General features: G+C 41.5%; 1 protein-coding gene across 13 annotated transcripts in view; it reads right to left on the minus strand.

Annotated features, from left to right (window-relative positions):
- The window catches only part of LRRFIP1 (LRR binding FLII interacting protein 1), a 121,957-nt gene that overhangs the window by 53,246 nt on the left and 53,369 nt on the right, over positions 1-15,342 (minus strand). For 8 of the 13 annotated variants that reach the window (XM_054171952.1, XM_054171972.1, XM_054171938.1 and 5 more), the window contains exons 2-3: positions 11,022-11,108; positions 3,515-3,532 (exon numbers count right to left, since the gene is read on the minus strand). In XM_054171952.1, coding sequence (XP_054027927.1) covers positions 3,515-3,532; positions 11,022-11,108 — 105 coding nt within the window. The remainder of the gene's footprint in view (positions 1-3,514; positions 3,533-11,021; positions 11,109-15,342) is intronic. The other 5 variants (XM_054171957.1, XM_054171966.1, XM_054171945.1 and 2 more) reach the window with 1 other exon arrangement.

The following is a 15,342-nucleotide window of genomic DNA, read 5'->3' on the forward strand; positions in this document are numbered from 1 at the left end:
AGACAAGTTGAATATAATACAACTAATCTTTGTGCATTCAGAACTCCCTAGAGCTCCTTTCAACAGCACAAGGCTTTTTGCCGACACTTCAACCATTTTGACAGTGGTGATGTCACCAAGGAGAGAAGAGGGCATGCTTCTAACCAATGCAGGCAGGATGAGGAAGCCCTCTACGTTTCAATACTGAATGCCATGCCTTTGCTTAGTAGGCTGGCTCTGAGTCCTTTCTCAGTTCCCAGTTTTTATTCACAACATTGGGAGTTTCCCAATAAACTTGCATTTCCATCAGGCAGCAAATCCACAGATCTAGCAAGACTTTTCTTCCTCCCCAGGCAAGCACTTCAACTCTAGTCTCAGGAAGTTTGCATTTATAGTGGTGACCATAACATTCCTGCATGAAGAAAAATCACCAGCAAAATCACAGTAATCAGCAAATGTAAATCCTATTTAATGAAGCATAATATGTATTTTAGAAAAATTTAGATTATTTGCTTTGAGGTTCATGTATTTACGGACAAACACAAGCTTGTACTTGCCAGCTTTCCTCAAGGTTAAAGAAGGGAATATCATCAACAGTTAAAACCTTAGGTAATGATCCAAAAAAAAATCAGAAGTCTCTTCTGTACTATACTCTGTATTTAGCACTCAATGGTATTAATGGGATTTCACTTTCACCCTTTAAAACCTCATTCACTATTTATTAATAAACTAGAACAAACACCTGCATATCCTTTAATACTATATTGGCTAATTCCCACTTCCAGAGTTCTTCCTCCTTAAACAACAGTATTAAGGTAATCTTCATTTTCATCCTAACAGATCTAGAGAGGAGAAAGTCTGCTATGAAGTAGAACAGGCAGCTGGGTGCTCAGTTACACATCCTGGGCAGCCCAAACTGTACAAAGACTTTTCAGTGCTGTCAGTTTTGGGGTCAAAATGGGAAGAGACAGGAGCTCACAGTAATCCTACTTATTAGGAAATATATCATACAGTAAGTTTTTAGGCCAGTAACTGGAAAACAGAATTGTAGATCTAAATATTGTAGATCTTGGGGTTGGACTACATGACCTTTGGAGGTCCATTCCAACCCAACCCATTTTATGATAAATAGTATGCAAACATCCTTCTAGAATAAGAAAGAGAGACAATGGTTAACAAGCTCTATAACCACAACCCTATGAGAATAGGGAAGCATTCCCCTCTGCTTTACCTGCAAAACATCTCATAATGTGCTTAAATATATTTAATACCTCTATACAATGCCTGACCAAACTGCACACAACAAAAATTTCTCCCTTAAACTGCATGAAATTAGAGTGTGTGACACGAAACATTTCATTATACCACTTCCTCCCAAGTGCTCAGACAAGTTACTTCCCGGCAGAAGCAAAACACATACCCTAGCCTGTTGCAAAATTCAGCTTTATGTACCTCACACCCTGAAAAATCACCACTGACAATTATATCAACTCCAGCTGGTCAGCAGTGTGTACATGATCAGAACCAACTGATTATATTCTTTGAAGTAAATCAGGTCAGGTGAAGTCTTATTAGAGGCTTCCCCCACCTGCCTCTTCCCCTCCCCCTAGGAGATGCATAACACCTTCTCACACTGGAAATCAATTTTTAAAAGCCACTAAGAAGATAGAGAATCCTTTCTCACGCACAGGAAGGACCCATAAATGCTAATAATTCTTGTAAGGTCTCATGTTTCCTTTTCCTGCTGTTCTCCTTACTTTGGCATAGGCTTCTGAGTTCAGTTTTGCAAAAGGGAGATACAAGAATAACTCTTAATTTGTTATGTCACAAGTTACATTCCCCTTACAGTCTTTGCCTTCACCATTTCAAATTGCATAGCTATAAGCTTTGTATTCCCCAAAGAACATGGTTAATGAACACAATTGGGACTATTAGGACTATTTTAAAGTTGTAATATTTTAAATGGCACATTTCACAGTGGATTGAACTGGCAGCATTTGAAGTCTCAGGTAGTCTTCTTTCTCCACAAGGACCCTTCTGCTGTGCCCCACGGGGCCTAGTTTGAATGGGTTAAAGGAATAAATGGTGCTTATTCATTCACTGGGGTTTTAGTTAGAGTCCTGTGGCAGACTCAAGTTCCCTTCTATCCTGAAAAGTGATATTACAATTAAATAATTAATGACATTAATACCATTGAGAGAGAATTCCAGATCACATTTGCTCACTAAGGGACAGTGAAACTGCTGGACTTGCAACCTCACTACAGGATGTTGTGAGCCTAACCCATTTATCTTCTGATCCATGTCAGGACACCAACAGCAAACAACATCCTTGTCTCCCATGGGGCTGCATTTTTACCATACGATTAAATTAGTTCCTATGAAGGAGATTTGATAACGAGCCTGCTGATCCGCAGGCAGATGTTAATTTGAGTCACTCAGTACATACTCAATTCTACAAATAAAAACAAGAGTAAGACATATTTGCACCAAATTGATGGGGTCAGGATTAAATACCAGAGGCACATGATTTGAGTAGCTATCTCCATATACATGCAAACTTAAGGAGGAGAACAGCATTTCCAAGAAGCACACACACACTGCTAGGTCAAGTGAGTGGAACATGCAGTTAAGGCAGCTGGAGTGCCAGAACAAAACCAAACAGGCTGTGGTTTTAGGAGACATTTATCATTCAGCATGCAATAAAACAATCTAAGGGGAAAAAAAAAAAAAGGGAAATGTTAAACAAGGTAAAAAAATGGCAAGATTGAAGAAATAAATGTTTCCTGCCTCCCTGCAAAAGCTCTTTGGAACCGTTTCTCTTTCTAGGTACCCATGTTGGAAGTACAGACCAGCCAAACATCACAACAAAAAGTCTAAAACTCTATTGTTACATAGCAAGTGACCTCAGCTACAGCTGTTATCATTATCAAAATCATCTTTGCCATGGTTTGGAAGCATAAAAACGAAACTGGGAGGAGGGAAGAAATTGTGACTTTAAACTGAGGTGAGAGGGGATTAAACTAAAAGCACTTATAATGCTTCAGTCACATTGGAAGAAAGGCCATACAGTTTATTCACCAACAGATTGTAAACACCAACACAGCATCATCAATTCACTTCAGTGACTTTCCGCAAACAAAGTCATCTGAAAGTCATTCTTCCTGTTAAATGCTTCCTGGCCTTCAACGTCTTCAGCCTTCAACAAATAAATGTCTGTGCAGGTTTTGGTGACCCATGGAGCCACCAAACCCTCTTATGATGGCTGGTTTGTCAAATTACTCTTCTGCTTATCATTCATTGTTTGCCAAACAGGCTGTAGAATAGGATTATATTAAGTGCCTGACCAGACACATTTTACTCGGATTACCTTCCTCCACTCCCACCACTCGAGACTATGGGAGGGAAGAGGGGGATTGCATGGAAATACAAAGCCTGCTGTGCATCTTCCATTCTTTAGAGGTTTCTCTGAAATGCTGGCAAGGCTCATAACGTGGGAACACATGCAAACAAGAATGAAAGTGAGCAAGCCCTACCTTTTGAACTTGATAGATCTAAGGAAAAAGGGAAAGGAAAGAAACAAGGAAACAAAAACTAGCATGAATGAACAAATAGCAGCAATGCAATGTTCCACAGCTCATTCTAAAGGGAAAAAAAAATAACCATCATTTATACAGAATATACAACAAAACACAAATACAGAACAGCACACATCAAAGCCCTGTAGAGTTAAGCAGAATGAAAGCAGCATTTACATTCTAAGCCTCCTCCATATGAACAGCTGGAACACAGCATTCCTGGTGTCATACCCACCAGGCTCTTGGACATACATGCAACATTTGCTCCACAGACTTTGCACTGGACCAGAGTCGAACCCAGCTGTGAGTCAGGACCTCTCCAACCTTTTCCAACCTCCCTCCTTCCATGTAATGGATGCCCAAATATTCACTTGGAGTGACAGTTGTGCATCTACCATCACAATAAAAGCAAACAGCATTACCTACAGAAAATCTGTTCTTCTTCAGGGATAAATTTTGTCGTTAAGTGATGAAGTACAGTTACAAAAGCATCGAGAGCTATAGATCTTTCACCTGTGTACAACACAATCTCAGCTTGTTAAAGCTCTCTGAAAATTCCTTGTACATATATTGCCAGCACTGGATAACCTTTCCAGGTTGCTTTTTCAATTTTTAACGTTTCCATGGAGCCTCACACCATTTGCAGGCCCTAATAAATGCACTGCTGACTCTACAAAGTTGTTCCATAGTTCTGAACCAATTTAGTAATACCCAAAAGCACTGCAGCCGCTCTAATACATCTGAATTTTGTTGAAGTAGGGAACTTCCCTTGGCTGATCAGCTTTGTAAATCCATGTGAAAACAAAAAGCATTCTTTTCTTGCGTCTCTCATAGTGCTTCTAAAGCAAGACCCCTTCTTGTTCTGGCTACACAAATCCAGAAGGGAAATTGCAGCTTTGTTCTCCCCAGTTCTCTGCTGAGCACCCAAGCTTTTTGTCTGTAGGAAAGGCATCCTAGCTCTAGTCTGCAGCCCTAAGCTGCCTTACTGCTTGTCTCCCTAGATAAGCACTGAGGCTGAATAAAGACCAGCAGCAGCCCTCTGCTCTCCACATACAACCCAGGGATCACAGTACATTGCTCTGACTGCAACCCTTTGGCTGGTGAAAAGACAGCGGGGTAGTCAACCTCCTGTATTTTGGAATATTCAGTGGAACCCTGGCATCCACTGCTCCTCTGGGCACCCTCAGGTGAACCCAGCCCCCAGTGATGGGAAGCAGAAAATACTCCTTTCAATCCCCTGCCCTCCTGATCAGATTGCCGTTTGTGATTATGACAGACAACTGAAGAACCCATCTTAATACCTTAGAAGCATTAATTCCTATTCCTACAAGCATAGGAGGGATAATTAGGGCCCACATTTAAAACCAGCATTCCCACACAACTAATCACTCCGCTTACCTTTTACTAAGAAAACCCTGAAGAGGAAAATTATCTAAACCTCCCACAGTTCCCAAGACTGCACAATGATGCTGATCCTTTGCCTTCTCTGTTGCACACGCAGAGTGCCTTTCATCCATACACAGAAGCCAAACACCACTGGTTTAGATGTGACAATCACCACGGAGCTGTTTAATCTTTAAGCTTTAACTTTCCCATGCCGTTGTTTCACCCACGCTTCGAGGCAACACCATGGAAGCCTTATTTTCCAAACCCCAGTGCTTCAGGCTTGGCACAGCAGGTAATCCTGTTGAGCACAAACCAAGACACACAAGAGGTCTTGTGTCCAGGACCCAGACTGACAATGGACAAGATAATAATGAGGTCCTTGTTCAGGGCCAGACATAATGAAGGGCAGTGGAGAGGAACACAGAGACAAAGCCAAGTGCGTCATCGTAACTGTTCCAGCTTCTTATAAAACCTGGAAATTTTGGTCATCTGTTAACTACCATGCATTAGAACAGCTCTGTTTCAAAGTGACCAATGTCCCAGCAGTGCTCCATCCTCCTTAGATGGTATGTTACAGGGGAGCAGAAACACTTCTAAACAACAATCTCTATTGCAGGTATGCCACACCTTCAAAGACCTCAGAGTGGTGTGTGTTTTGTCCACAGTATTAGTGGCAGACTGCTTTCATGGTTTCCTCATCACATGAGTTTTGCCACAAAACCAGTTTTACATAGAAATACCTTTAAATCAGGACAGAACAAGCCAGTGAAGCATGGCTGGATGGCAACACAAGGCAAAAATCCAGAGGCTACTAAAAAGACCTTCAACATCTCCAAATTTTCCTATGCATCTTCCTGATGGTTGCTTTAGAAAGATATAGATTATTCAGCACAAGCTTCCTTAATTTCTTCACTGTATACATAAGCAACCAACTTTCACAGTCAGTGTCTCCTCTCCCGCTGCAGCCATAAGAATTTTGCTTTTCTCTAGTTCTTCCTGCAGCACTTGGCATTTTAGATGGCTTCAGACAATCCCAAATACCAGCTGTGCCATGGGATCTGCAGACTCAGATCAGACTTGCAGACACCAAATCCTAGCAAAGGAAGATGGGGCCCAAGTCATGTTCAATAGGATGGGCAAGAAGATCAGGAGTGTTTGCAAGCCTTTTGCCCACTTTAGTACTTTTAGTACATTTACTAGATTTTACTACATGCTCAAGGAACTGACATGGAAAAGAAAAAAAACAAGGAAAAAAAAAGAAACCCACAGCTGAAAGTTCTGGTAACATATTTTATTCCAAAGAACTATAAATTCAAAGGAGGAAAATTACATGCAAATGACTATGCTGGTAAAGAAAGAATTTACAAAATAGTGAAGGCAAGTGCTGTGCTCTTAAAGTGAGAGCTGAAAATGAAGCTAGGAGACAAGCACCACGCACTTGCCATGAACTAGAAGTACAGGCTCATCTGCTGTGTGAACTGGCAAGGAAGAATCTTATCCTGCAGATTAAGGAGTGGGAGGAGATCATTCTCTTTTCACTTCAGGCACTAATATCAGCTTAAACTGTGGTCTCCAAGTGTCAGTCCTTGAAGAGACGTGTAAAGTCTTGCCAGCAGAACACACAGAAGGTACTCCTACATAAAACATTCTCCACAATTAGCCCTAATGCTGCAGCTTTCACATGTCTTGAAACATTAGTTAAATATTTCTTGGAAAAAAAGGCTTTAATATATCTTATGCCAAGTTTCTAAGAGAAAAAAAAAAAATTAAAAAGGCACAGGAAAAAAAAAAAAAAAAAGAATCATTCTCTCCATTTTACCTGGTAGCCCCATGAGAATTAAATGCTTTTACTCACAAACTAGGCCAACATTCTTGATTTGGCTCTTCACAGAATCACAGAATCACCAAGGTTGGAAGAGACCTCAAAGATCATCAAGTCCAGCCTGTCACCACAAACCTCATGACTAAACCATGGCAACAAGTGCCATGTCCAATCCCCTCTTGAACACCTCCAGGGATGGTGATTCCACCACCTCCCTGGGCAGCCCATTCCAATGGCTAACAACTCGCTCAGTGAAGAACTTTCTCCTCACCTCGAGCCTAAATTTCCCCTGGCGCAGCTTGAGACTGTGACCTCTTGTTCTGGTGCTGGTTGCCTGGGAGAAGAGACCAACCCCCTCCTGGCTACACACAAGCATTTGACTCAGTACCAAACACAACTCTCCAGTATGAACCAAACAGACTGTCCTTAGAATCTGCAACTGTAACCCAAATGTTTAGAGACCAATGGAGCATGGTATGGTAAAAAGCACATGACCCCACCACTGGTGTCCTCCCACCAGTGGTATGGAAACAGGCAAAGGAGTACCATCTATTATGATTGTCCTTTCAGCTTAGAACATGCATTGACATAGCCTCACAGGACAGCAGCTCTCCTGTACCAGAAAACCTGCCATGACCTCCAGACTAATTATTGGTGGGTAGCAACAACAAAGCAGCAGAGATTAACAACTCGGAAACATTCAAGCAGTTATGTTTATTAGACCTGCACATTTCTTAGAGCCTCATGACCAGGAACCCATTCTCTACTAAATATATAAATGCATATACAAGTAAGTGATTCAAGCGTGGTTGCTACCCTTAGATTCATACATCAGTATACAACAGATCATGATTTTCTTTCTTCACCTTCAGAAAACACTTTTCATTTACCTGGTTTATACTTTCCTGTTAAGTTTGTACTCATTCTCTCCTCCTTATATTCTTCTCCTTTGGAATTAAAAATACAAACCAAGCAAACAAAACCCAGTCTCAAAACACTGGCACAGTTTATCCTCCTGCTGCCTGGCATGTGGTGGTGCCAGGTGATGAGATGATACCACCTCTGGAACACACCTGCAGTCCTGCCCCACCGCAGTGCACAGCACAGCCTTCCACAGTAACTTTCCTACATCTCAAACTGCAGTTCAGAGCACTCTTTTCCCAAATCCCATCTATCTCAGTTACACAATTCTCCAGCTGCTCTTCTCCCACAGCAGTATGTGCTTCACATTAAGTTTCCAGAAGAATTCTTAGAGCCACCTTGTATTTCAAACTTCTGAGCACACAATCCAGGAGACAAGTAACAGCAACCACAGCAGCCTGAGCAAGGGCTGAGCCCACACAAGTGTGCTCACCACCATCTAAAGCCAAACTGCCCACCACGAGCTTCTCATTGTATGCTCCTTTGAAAAGCAAAGAGCCTAGCAATAGTGTGGCTGGCAATGAATACAATTCTGAATTTCCAGAAGAACAGACTATGCAGCAGTTTCTGCTGTCATGTATGTGCTCTACACCAAACAATTTCTGTCAAAAGAAGAGCTCGGTATAAAATCCTGTAGTCTTTGCCATTTTCCTGTGAGCTTTACTACACAGCTGTGACTAACCTCTAGCACACTCTTCACGTATGGCTAGCCAACAGAACCAGCACGGGGCATTTTAATAGAATCAACAGGAACTTCATTAGAAAACTAACTATACAAACATGCCCAAGAGAGCAAAAGCCTCTTCTCTCTGGTGCTTTTGCACTGATACTTCTTTTGTAATGGCAAGCAGAACATGAGCTAAATCATTTATACAGATTCACAATGCAAAAATCACCCATTATTTTTAAATTAAGAAAATGCAGCCCAAGACTTCAAAACTGTCATTTATACTAGATGGTGGGCAGGAAAGGAGCCAATTTCCAGTCCAAAAGTGTTAAAACACTCCACTGCTAGCGAGTGCTGTACTGCTATGGGTATAGCTTCTAATAGTAGCATCTGGAATCTTTTAACCCATATTAACAACATAAATATATTCTCAAGTAATCCGTGCTCCACAAGAAGCCTGTGAGGGCATGTAAAAGTACACACACACACACAATAAATCTATTTATTGCTTTGTAACTCCTTTAACTGGCTCCAAAACCCCTTCTGAAGTACCAAAGCAAGTGCTTCAAGCTCTGGTTATTCACCATGGCAGTAGTGGCATTGCGCTACCTGCTCCTCTGAAAAGTTTTCAAAGGAAATGAGGATGGCAGACAAGAAGCTGTACAGATACCAGAACCATAGTACATTCCGCTCCAAGGATGGAGTAGGTGCCCAAACTGGTGTTGATTGAGATTTTCTAAATGTATCTATTATTTCATTATATCTGCAAGATACTTATGGCAAAGAAAAACTTCCCACAGCCATCCCTACCAGCTCAACCTCGCGCACAAGGGCTGAGATTAAGCCACAAAATATCCAAGCTTACGAAACATTAAATCAATGTGCTGTTGCACTATGTCCTTTATGCCAGTGAATTACAAAACAGATTTTGGTGGATATGTGGCTTAGCTTTCACTGAATGTGGTATGTCAGAGCATCATCCTGTACTAGTCAATTTCTATCTACACAAAGACATTTTCAAAGATTTTCAGCTCCCTGGCTCTTTAGTTGTTATCTGCAGGAGCATGCACACAAGCTTTAGTTTTCATACCCAAATTTTCATTTACTAGGACACCCTTTGCAGCACGAGCTTTTAATCTTCAAAGGGGTCATCACCTCCATTAAAGCTATCTGCAAATTAGATGGTAACACCAATGTCAACTGCCCTGACACCCATATTTACTTTGCCACCCAAACAGAACACCTAGTAGCTGTTTACCATGGATCTTCCAAAGGCTGCTCGGCAAGTCCCATCACTCAGGCTGAAGGCACAGCAGGCAACTTGACAGCACCAACACTCATCCACAGTTCAAGCCTTCTGACTGTGGCCCAGGTTGCATGAACCATCCTTCCAAAAGCAGCAACAGCAACTGTAGCAGAAAAAGGCTCCCTTCTTCCACAGGCAACGTTTCCTCACAGCTCTTGCTACTGGTGCATTTCCAGGTACATCTAACCCTACTGTGGCTATAGGCTTTTAAGACATATCTAGACGTGCCTCAACTAGAGGAGATGCTCCAGCATGAAGCTGAGGCTGGGCAAACTGCCCAAGTGAGTCTTTTGCAGGCTGATTACTGCAGCCTGCACCAACACTGTAGTCTGCTGTCACATCCCAATTCATTGTCCAAAGGCTAAACTGAACCACTCTCTGAACCCTAAAGCACAGATGTACATTTGTTCTTATCGAGTATTCCCACATCCTGCCCCTAAACTCCTTACTTCTTCCCTTTCCTTCAAACTCTATTTGAAAAAAATGAAATTATAATTATTGTTGGTCTACTCTGTTGTTTCACTAATGCAAATCAACAAACACAAGTTTTAAGCCCTTCTGCTTCAGTGCACCTGCGCCAACCCATGCTTGCAATCTCGTTCTAACAGCACTACTTTTAGCTTTTACAGCTCCAGAACAAATCCTGCTCAGAGCTTCCTAGACTGTGGTGGCATTTACTACTGTTCCTACTTGTCAAACACAGCAGGAGTAGGACAGGCCTTTTTGGTCTTAAAGATCATTCCTACACTGGCAGCCCATGATCTCCCACACACTGATGTGCAGAGGCACAGTAACTTTGCTGATGATATAAACCAACTAATTTTTCCAGAACACTGGAGAAACTACACCAGGCATTTAATCCAAACACTTTGGAGAAGGTGATGTTTTGCCAAAAGTTCAGGTTAGGTTCTATCATTACTTCTGCTAGCAGCAGACCATCATTTTTACAAAACAAAGGAGACTATAATGCCAGCTTCACAGCAACAAGGCAAAACAACTCACAAGTAGAGTTATACAAGGGCCAAGAGACTTCCATATTCATTAGGCTTCTAACCAAGTGATAAGAATCCACCACCCCCAATGCACAAAAAAACAAGCCACGTACTTCAAAGTTTAATATTAAAACAGTGATTACTAACTAACCACCGGTATTTTCTGTGAATAATTACACTGGATTGACCAAGATAAAATTCTTGCCACAATCTGTATTTTCTGTAGGCCATTTTATTCACTATTCCACGGTCAGCATTAGCTCCATGCAGGCAGTGTTTTAACACAACATAGATTAACCCTTTGTTCCAGGATCTTGGATTATATCCAGGAATGAAGGTGATCCAAACACCCCCCAAAGGCTTGACCTTACCTCCTTCTGCTGTCTTTCCAGTTCCTTCATTCGTATCTCCCGTGCCTCTGCCCGTGCCGCTCGCTTTGCTGCGAGTCTTGCTTCAGCCTGCAAATGGGAACAGAGCAGTGAAATAAAGCTGGGACAATTCAGCACGAAGTGCACTTGTTAAGCAGTGCATGAAAGAGGGAGACTTGACTTGGCAAGACTGTAAACACATCTGTAGGAGTTAATTCCCTATTGCAAGTAATGGCCCTGCCTTCCATAACTTGTTATGCTTCACAGGCAGGTAATACACCCTCGTGTAGGCACTACCCTCAGTTAACAGTTGTGTTTACAAGTGCTCTGCGTTTTTCCTTTAATTACTGTTTGTGTGAATAGAGAGGAAACAGCAGAATTTATCTAAGAAAGAGAGATTTTGTTTTGTTTTGTTTCCCCCCAACTGTGGTGCAGATTATTTTCTATTGATGAATTAATTTGACTGACAGCAGACACATTACATGGCGTTGTTTCTAACTGTTGACACACACACAGACACTGCAGTTAGGTAAATGCTGCTATTCAGCATGGCTATGCACAGCTAAGGCTAGAATGATTGAGGTGAGGGAACAGGGAACCTGAGAAAATGGACTAAATTAAAGTCTCCAGGTGTCTGTAGTCAAGTCCAAACCTCTCTGGAGTGGAAATCTGCCAAAACCAGACTTCTCAGGAAATCTACAGCACTCCCTCATTTCAGCCCAGTTGGAGGTGCTGGAACATGATATACAGTAACATTTTTAATAGCCTGCTTTTAGTCCCAGGCAAAGCCCTTTAGTCTTACAGAAAAATGTAAAATTAGCTCAGGCTTGGTACAGCACAACTATAAGCAGTTTGCCCAGCATAATTCAGAAGAGCTCAGCAGGGAGCACAAGGTATTTCTCAGCTGGCCATCCCAGCATTACACCCAACTCCTCTGCTTCTGAAACTCTAAGGACGGCATCCAATTTAACAAGTAAACCTGAAACAATATCAAGGTCAAGCACACAGAAAATCAAAACACCAGTACTTTCACTAGAATTTCTAAACAAAAAGAAAACCAGAAAAAAGAAAGGTGCAATTTCTTTTCCCTTCTGTAAATGTATTTGCCACTCCGACCTCTGGAAAAGGGACACAACCTTCAAGAACACAAAACAAACCACAGGAAAAAAACAAACAAAAGACCCTACCAAAAATGGTTGGCTGAAACTTTGAGGCAACAGAAAAAGACTAATGAAAACCAAACACAGGCAGGTGTATGCGAGGACTAGGAGTCCTGTAGTGCTGTAGATCTTAAATCCTCAGTAATGATAAAATTCAATATACACAGTAACTAGGCTAAGTTGAAGTTCACACCACCCACCTTCTACAAAAGCCCATCATGAACAGCCCCAATCCCCTAAATACCACCACTGTTCTTCAGTTATTGACATTCTGCCCTGTTTTACTGTGTTGTCCCTAGGTTCAAGCTAGCAGACAGGCAGATTCCTTTGATGAATATTGCATTCCCTGTTGTGCAATTACCATCTTTTTTAAATTAACCAAGTTTTTAATTCTTGTAACACAGGCAACTTCAGCCTGAAAAATTACTTGTAACAGCAGAAAAATCATCTCACAGGGTAAAAATGCCCATGGCAGAAAGAGCAAAGGGTTGGCTTTTCAGAGAGCTGCTCTCTTTTCAGTTCCTTGCTTGAATTTCAGGCTAACTGGATCTGCCATGGATAGAAACTGTAAAATGCACTCACAGTCTCATACTTAGAGCAGAGTTCCAGGCTGGCCCTGTCCCCTCTCATCACTGCAGGGTGCCATTATGTACAGAGCCAAAGGACAGCAGGCTCCAAGGTGTAAGCATGTGTTACCACAACCATTTTCAAGAGACTGTAGCTTCAACAGCACTTACCAGTCTGAAGCAGTTTGCCTCCCAAAACACCCCACAGCCTGAAGCTGGGTAAATACCATGTGGAATAGCTGCTAGGCAGCGTTAGGATTTACCTGCAGTGTTGGAAATTGTCTGTGACACCCACTATACAAACATGCACCAAGATGTATGCTAAAGGTTACAAAATCACAGTCCTTCAGTAAGTATGATATTGACTTGCCATGACCCATTTCTGCTTATCTGAAAATAAATTCCAGTACCTCAGGAAGCACTAGGGTAAGCATGTCCCACAGTCAGGACCACTGTAAATACAGACAGGGCCAGAGACAAGGACTGCTCCAGGCTGTTCATCACAAGAGGCTGCCAGGTGATGCACGTGATACCACATAACAGCCACCACCTTTTGCCAGGAGCTGTTCACATGCAACATGAGTGGACCCCAAGGAAGAGGAACCTTGCTCCAAGGACTCCAGCTCATTAATGACTTTTTGGGGAGAGAGGGAACAGGAGATACACCTTTCACTCTTTACAGTTCATAGAGATATTCCCTTATCCTGAGATGCAAGCTGTAAGCAGTTGTGAGAAACAGCACAAATGTGAAAGTACAGAAACTTAACACTGCAAGTGCATTTGCAAACTGCACCAACCTGGGTGAGGAATAACATAACAATTAGCTATATTTTTCCCTTATGCAAAACAAAGGGCCCTATAGTCCCCACAAGCAGAATGCACCAACAGTACAGAACTGTGCATCTGTAACTTCCCATTTGCCAGAATGAAGACAGAAACAAAATTAGCTTGATGTTAACATTATTGTAGATGTCATCCTTATGAATTTCAATGACCAGAGGAGATTTCATATTAGAAAAACCAGAACATGTACAACATCTGAATTCTATAGACATCACATATATTTTGTCTTCTGTTTTCCTTGTATAATAAGGGTCATGGGATTTACATCTTTTCTAGCTATGTTGTAGAACTCTGTATTCTCCATAAGTGAGCACAATATACAATGAAAGGAAGCAACTTGGAAAATAAAATGTAAAAAGGGAAAAAAAAAAAAAAAAAGAAAAAGTTAGTTTAGCAAGTTACTCTCAGATCTCCCTGAGAACAAGGCTGGTCAGCTCCCCAGATCCAATACCAACTGAAGCAAGTTTAATGAATTTTATTTTGTGCAACATCGTACACGTAACCTGATGTTTATTAAGATGCATTTCAGATTTAAGTGCCAATCCATGAAGCATCTCTAACTTAGTCCATTTCAGCTTTGTAGTTCTCCACGTGCTCATGCAAAGCCAACTGGCAAACATTTAAGACATGCAACAATAAAAAACACATTTTCACATAGTATCTTTGCCTTACATCCTGGAACATATCTTTTATTTATGAACTTTTTCTTTCCATGACCACACAGCTCTTCAGCATTAAGTACCTTTCAATACAAACAAGAGAAACAATGTATTCTGGATCCTTTTGAATAGCTTTTAAACATTTTTAAAGTTAAAAACATCTGCCACTAGCACATACTGCTACTTTTGTGGGAAGTCAAAAACTTGTTCTTACACCTCTTACACCACTATTTTAAAGCAACTCATTTTTAATCCCATCAAAACAAAGAATTACAGAATTCCTTGGGTTAGAAGAGAACTCAGGAGGAATCCAGTCCACCCTCCTGCTCAAAGCAGAGTCAATATCAAATTCAGACCATGCTGCTCATGGCACTGTTCCACTGGCCATCCAGAACCTCCAAGACTGGTGGCTCCACAGCCTTTTGGAGCTCTTCCTTCAATGCCTGACCAGCTAATATTTCCCCACCCTTCTTGCATCATACCAAAACCTGCTCTCTTTCAGTTTAAAACTGTCTCATCCTCCCACTGCCCATATCTGGCTCTTGGTGTCTTAGTAACTTCAGCTTGTGGATCAGAGTGCTGCTCTTAGTTCCTACCTTAAGGTCTGGTATTCTGCCTCAAATACTGCAAGTAAACTGCCTGTTAGTTTTTTAAACGTGTTCTCAGTGGTGTCTGGGTACTGTTTAGATCATTACAGTTATTTCCATCATGGTTCCCAACACAGTCACCAGCTAATTTGTGCTGGACAAAGGCAGTTTGTAAGAGACAGGCCATGATTCCCTAGAGGGTTTTTGAACCCACATAAAGAAGACTACAGGTGACAAGAAACACACTAGGGGAAAAAAATTCTCTGTGCAATGGTCTGATCAGTACAATAAGCAATGGTCTCTGATAGTATCAGAAATATAAACAGCACTGAGATAATGATTAAGGATGAACCAAACCCTTCCAGCAAATAAAAAGTTACTTTACTTCTTTGAATGTTGTTGGTTGAGAAAGACTTAACATGTTCTTACTTGTTGTCCTTTGGCACTTTAATAAACCAAGACCACTAGAGCCCATGGGAGGGTAAGTCAGAGCTCCCAAATACAGGTGT

Source organism: Dryobates pubescens, chromosome 2, assembly GCF_014839835.1.
Source record: "Dryobates pubescens isolate bDryPub1 chromosome 2, bDryPub1.pri, whole genome shotgun sequence".
NCBI lineage: Eukaryota > Metazoa > Chordata > Aves > Piciformes > Picidae > Dryobates > Dryobates pubescens.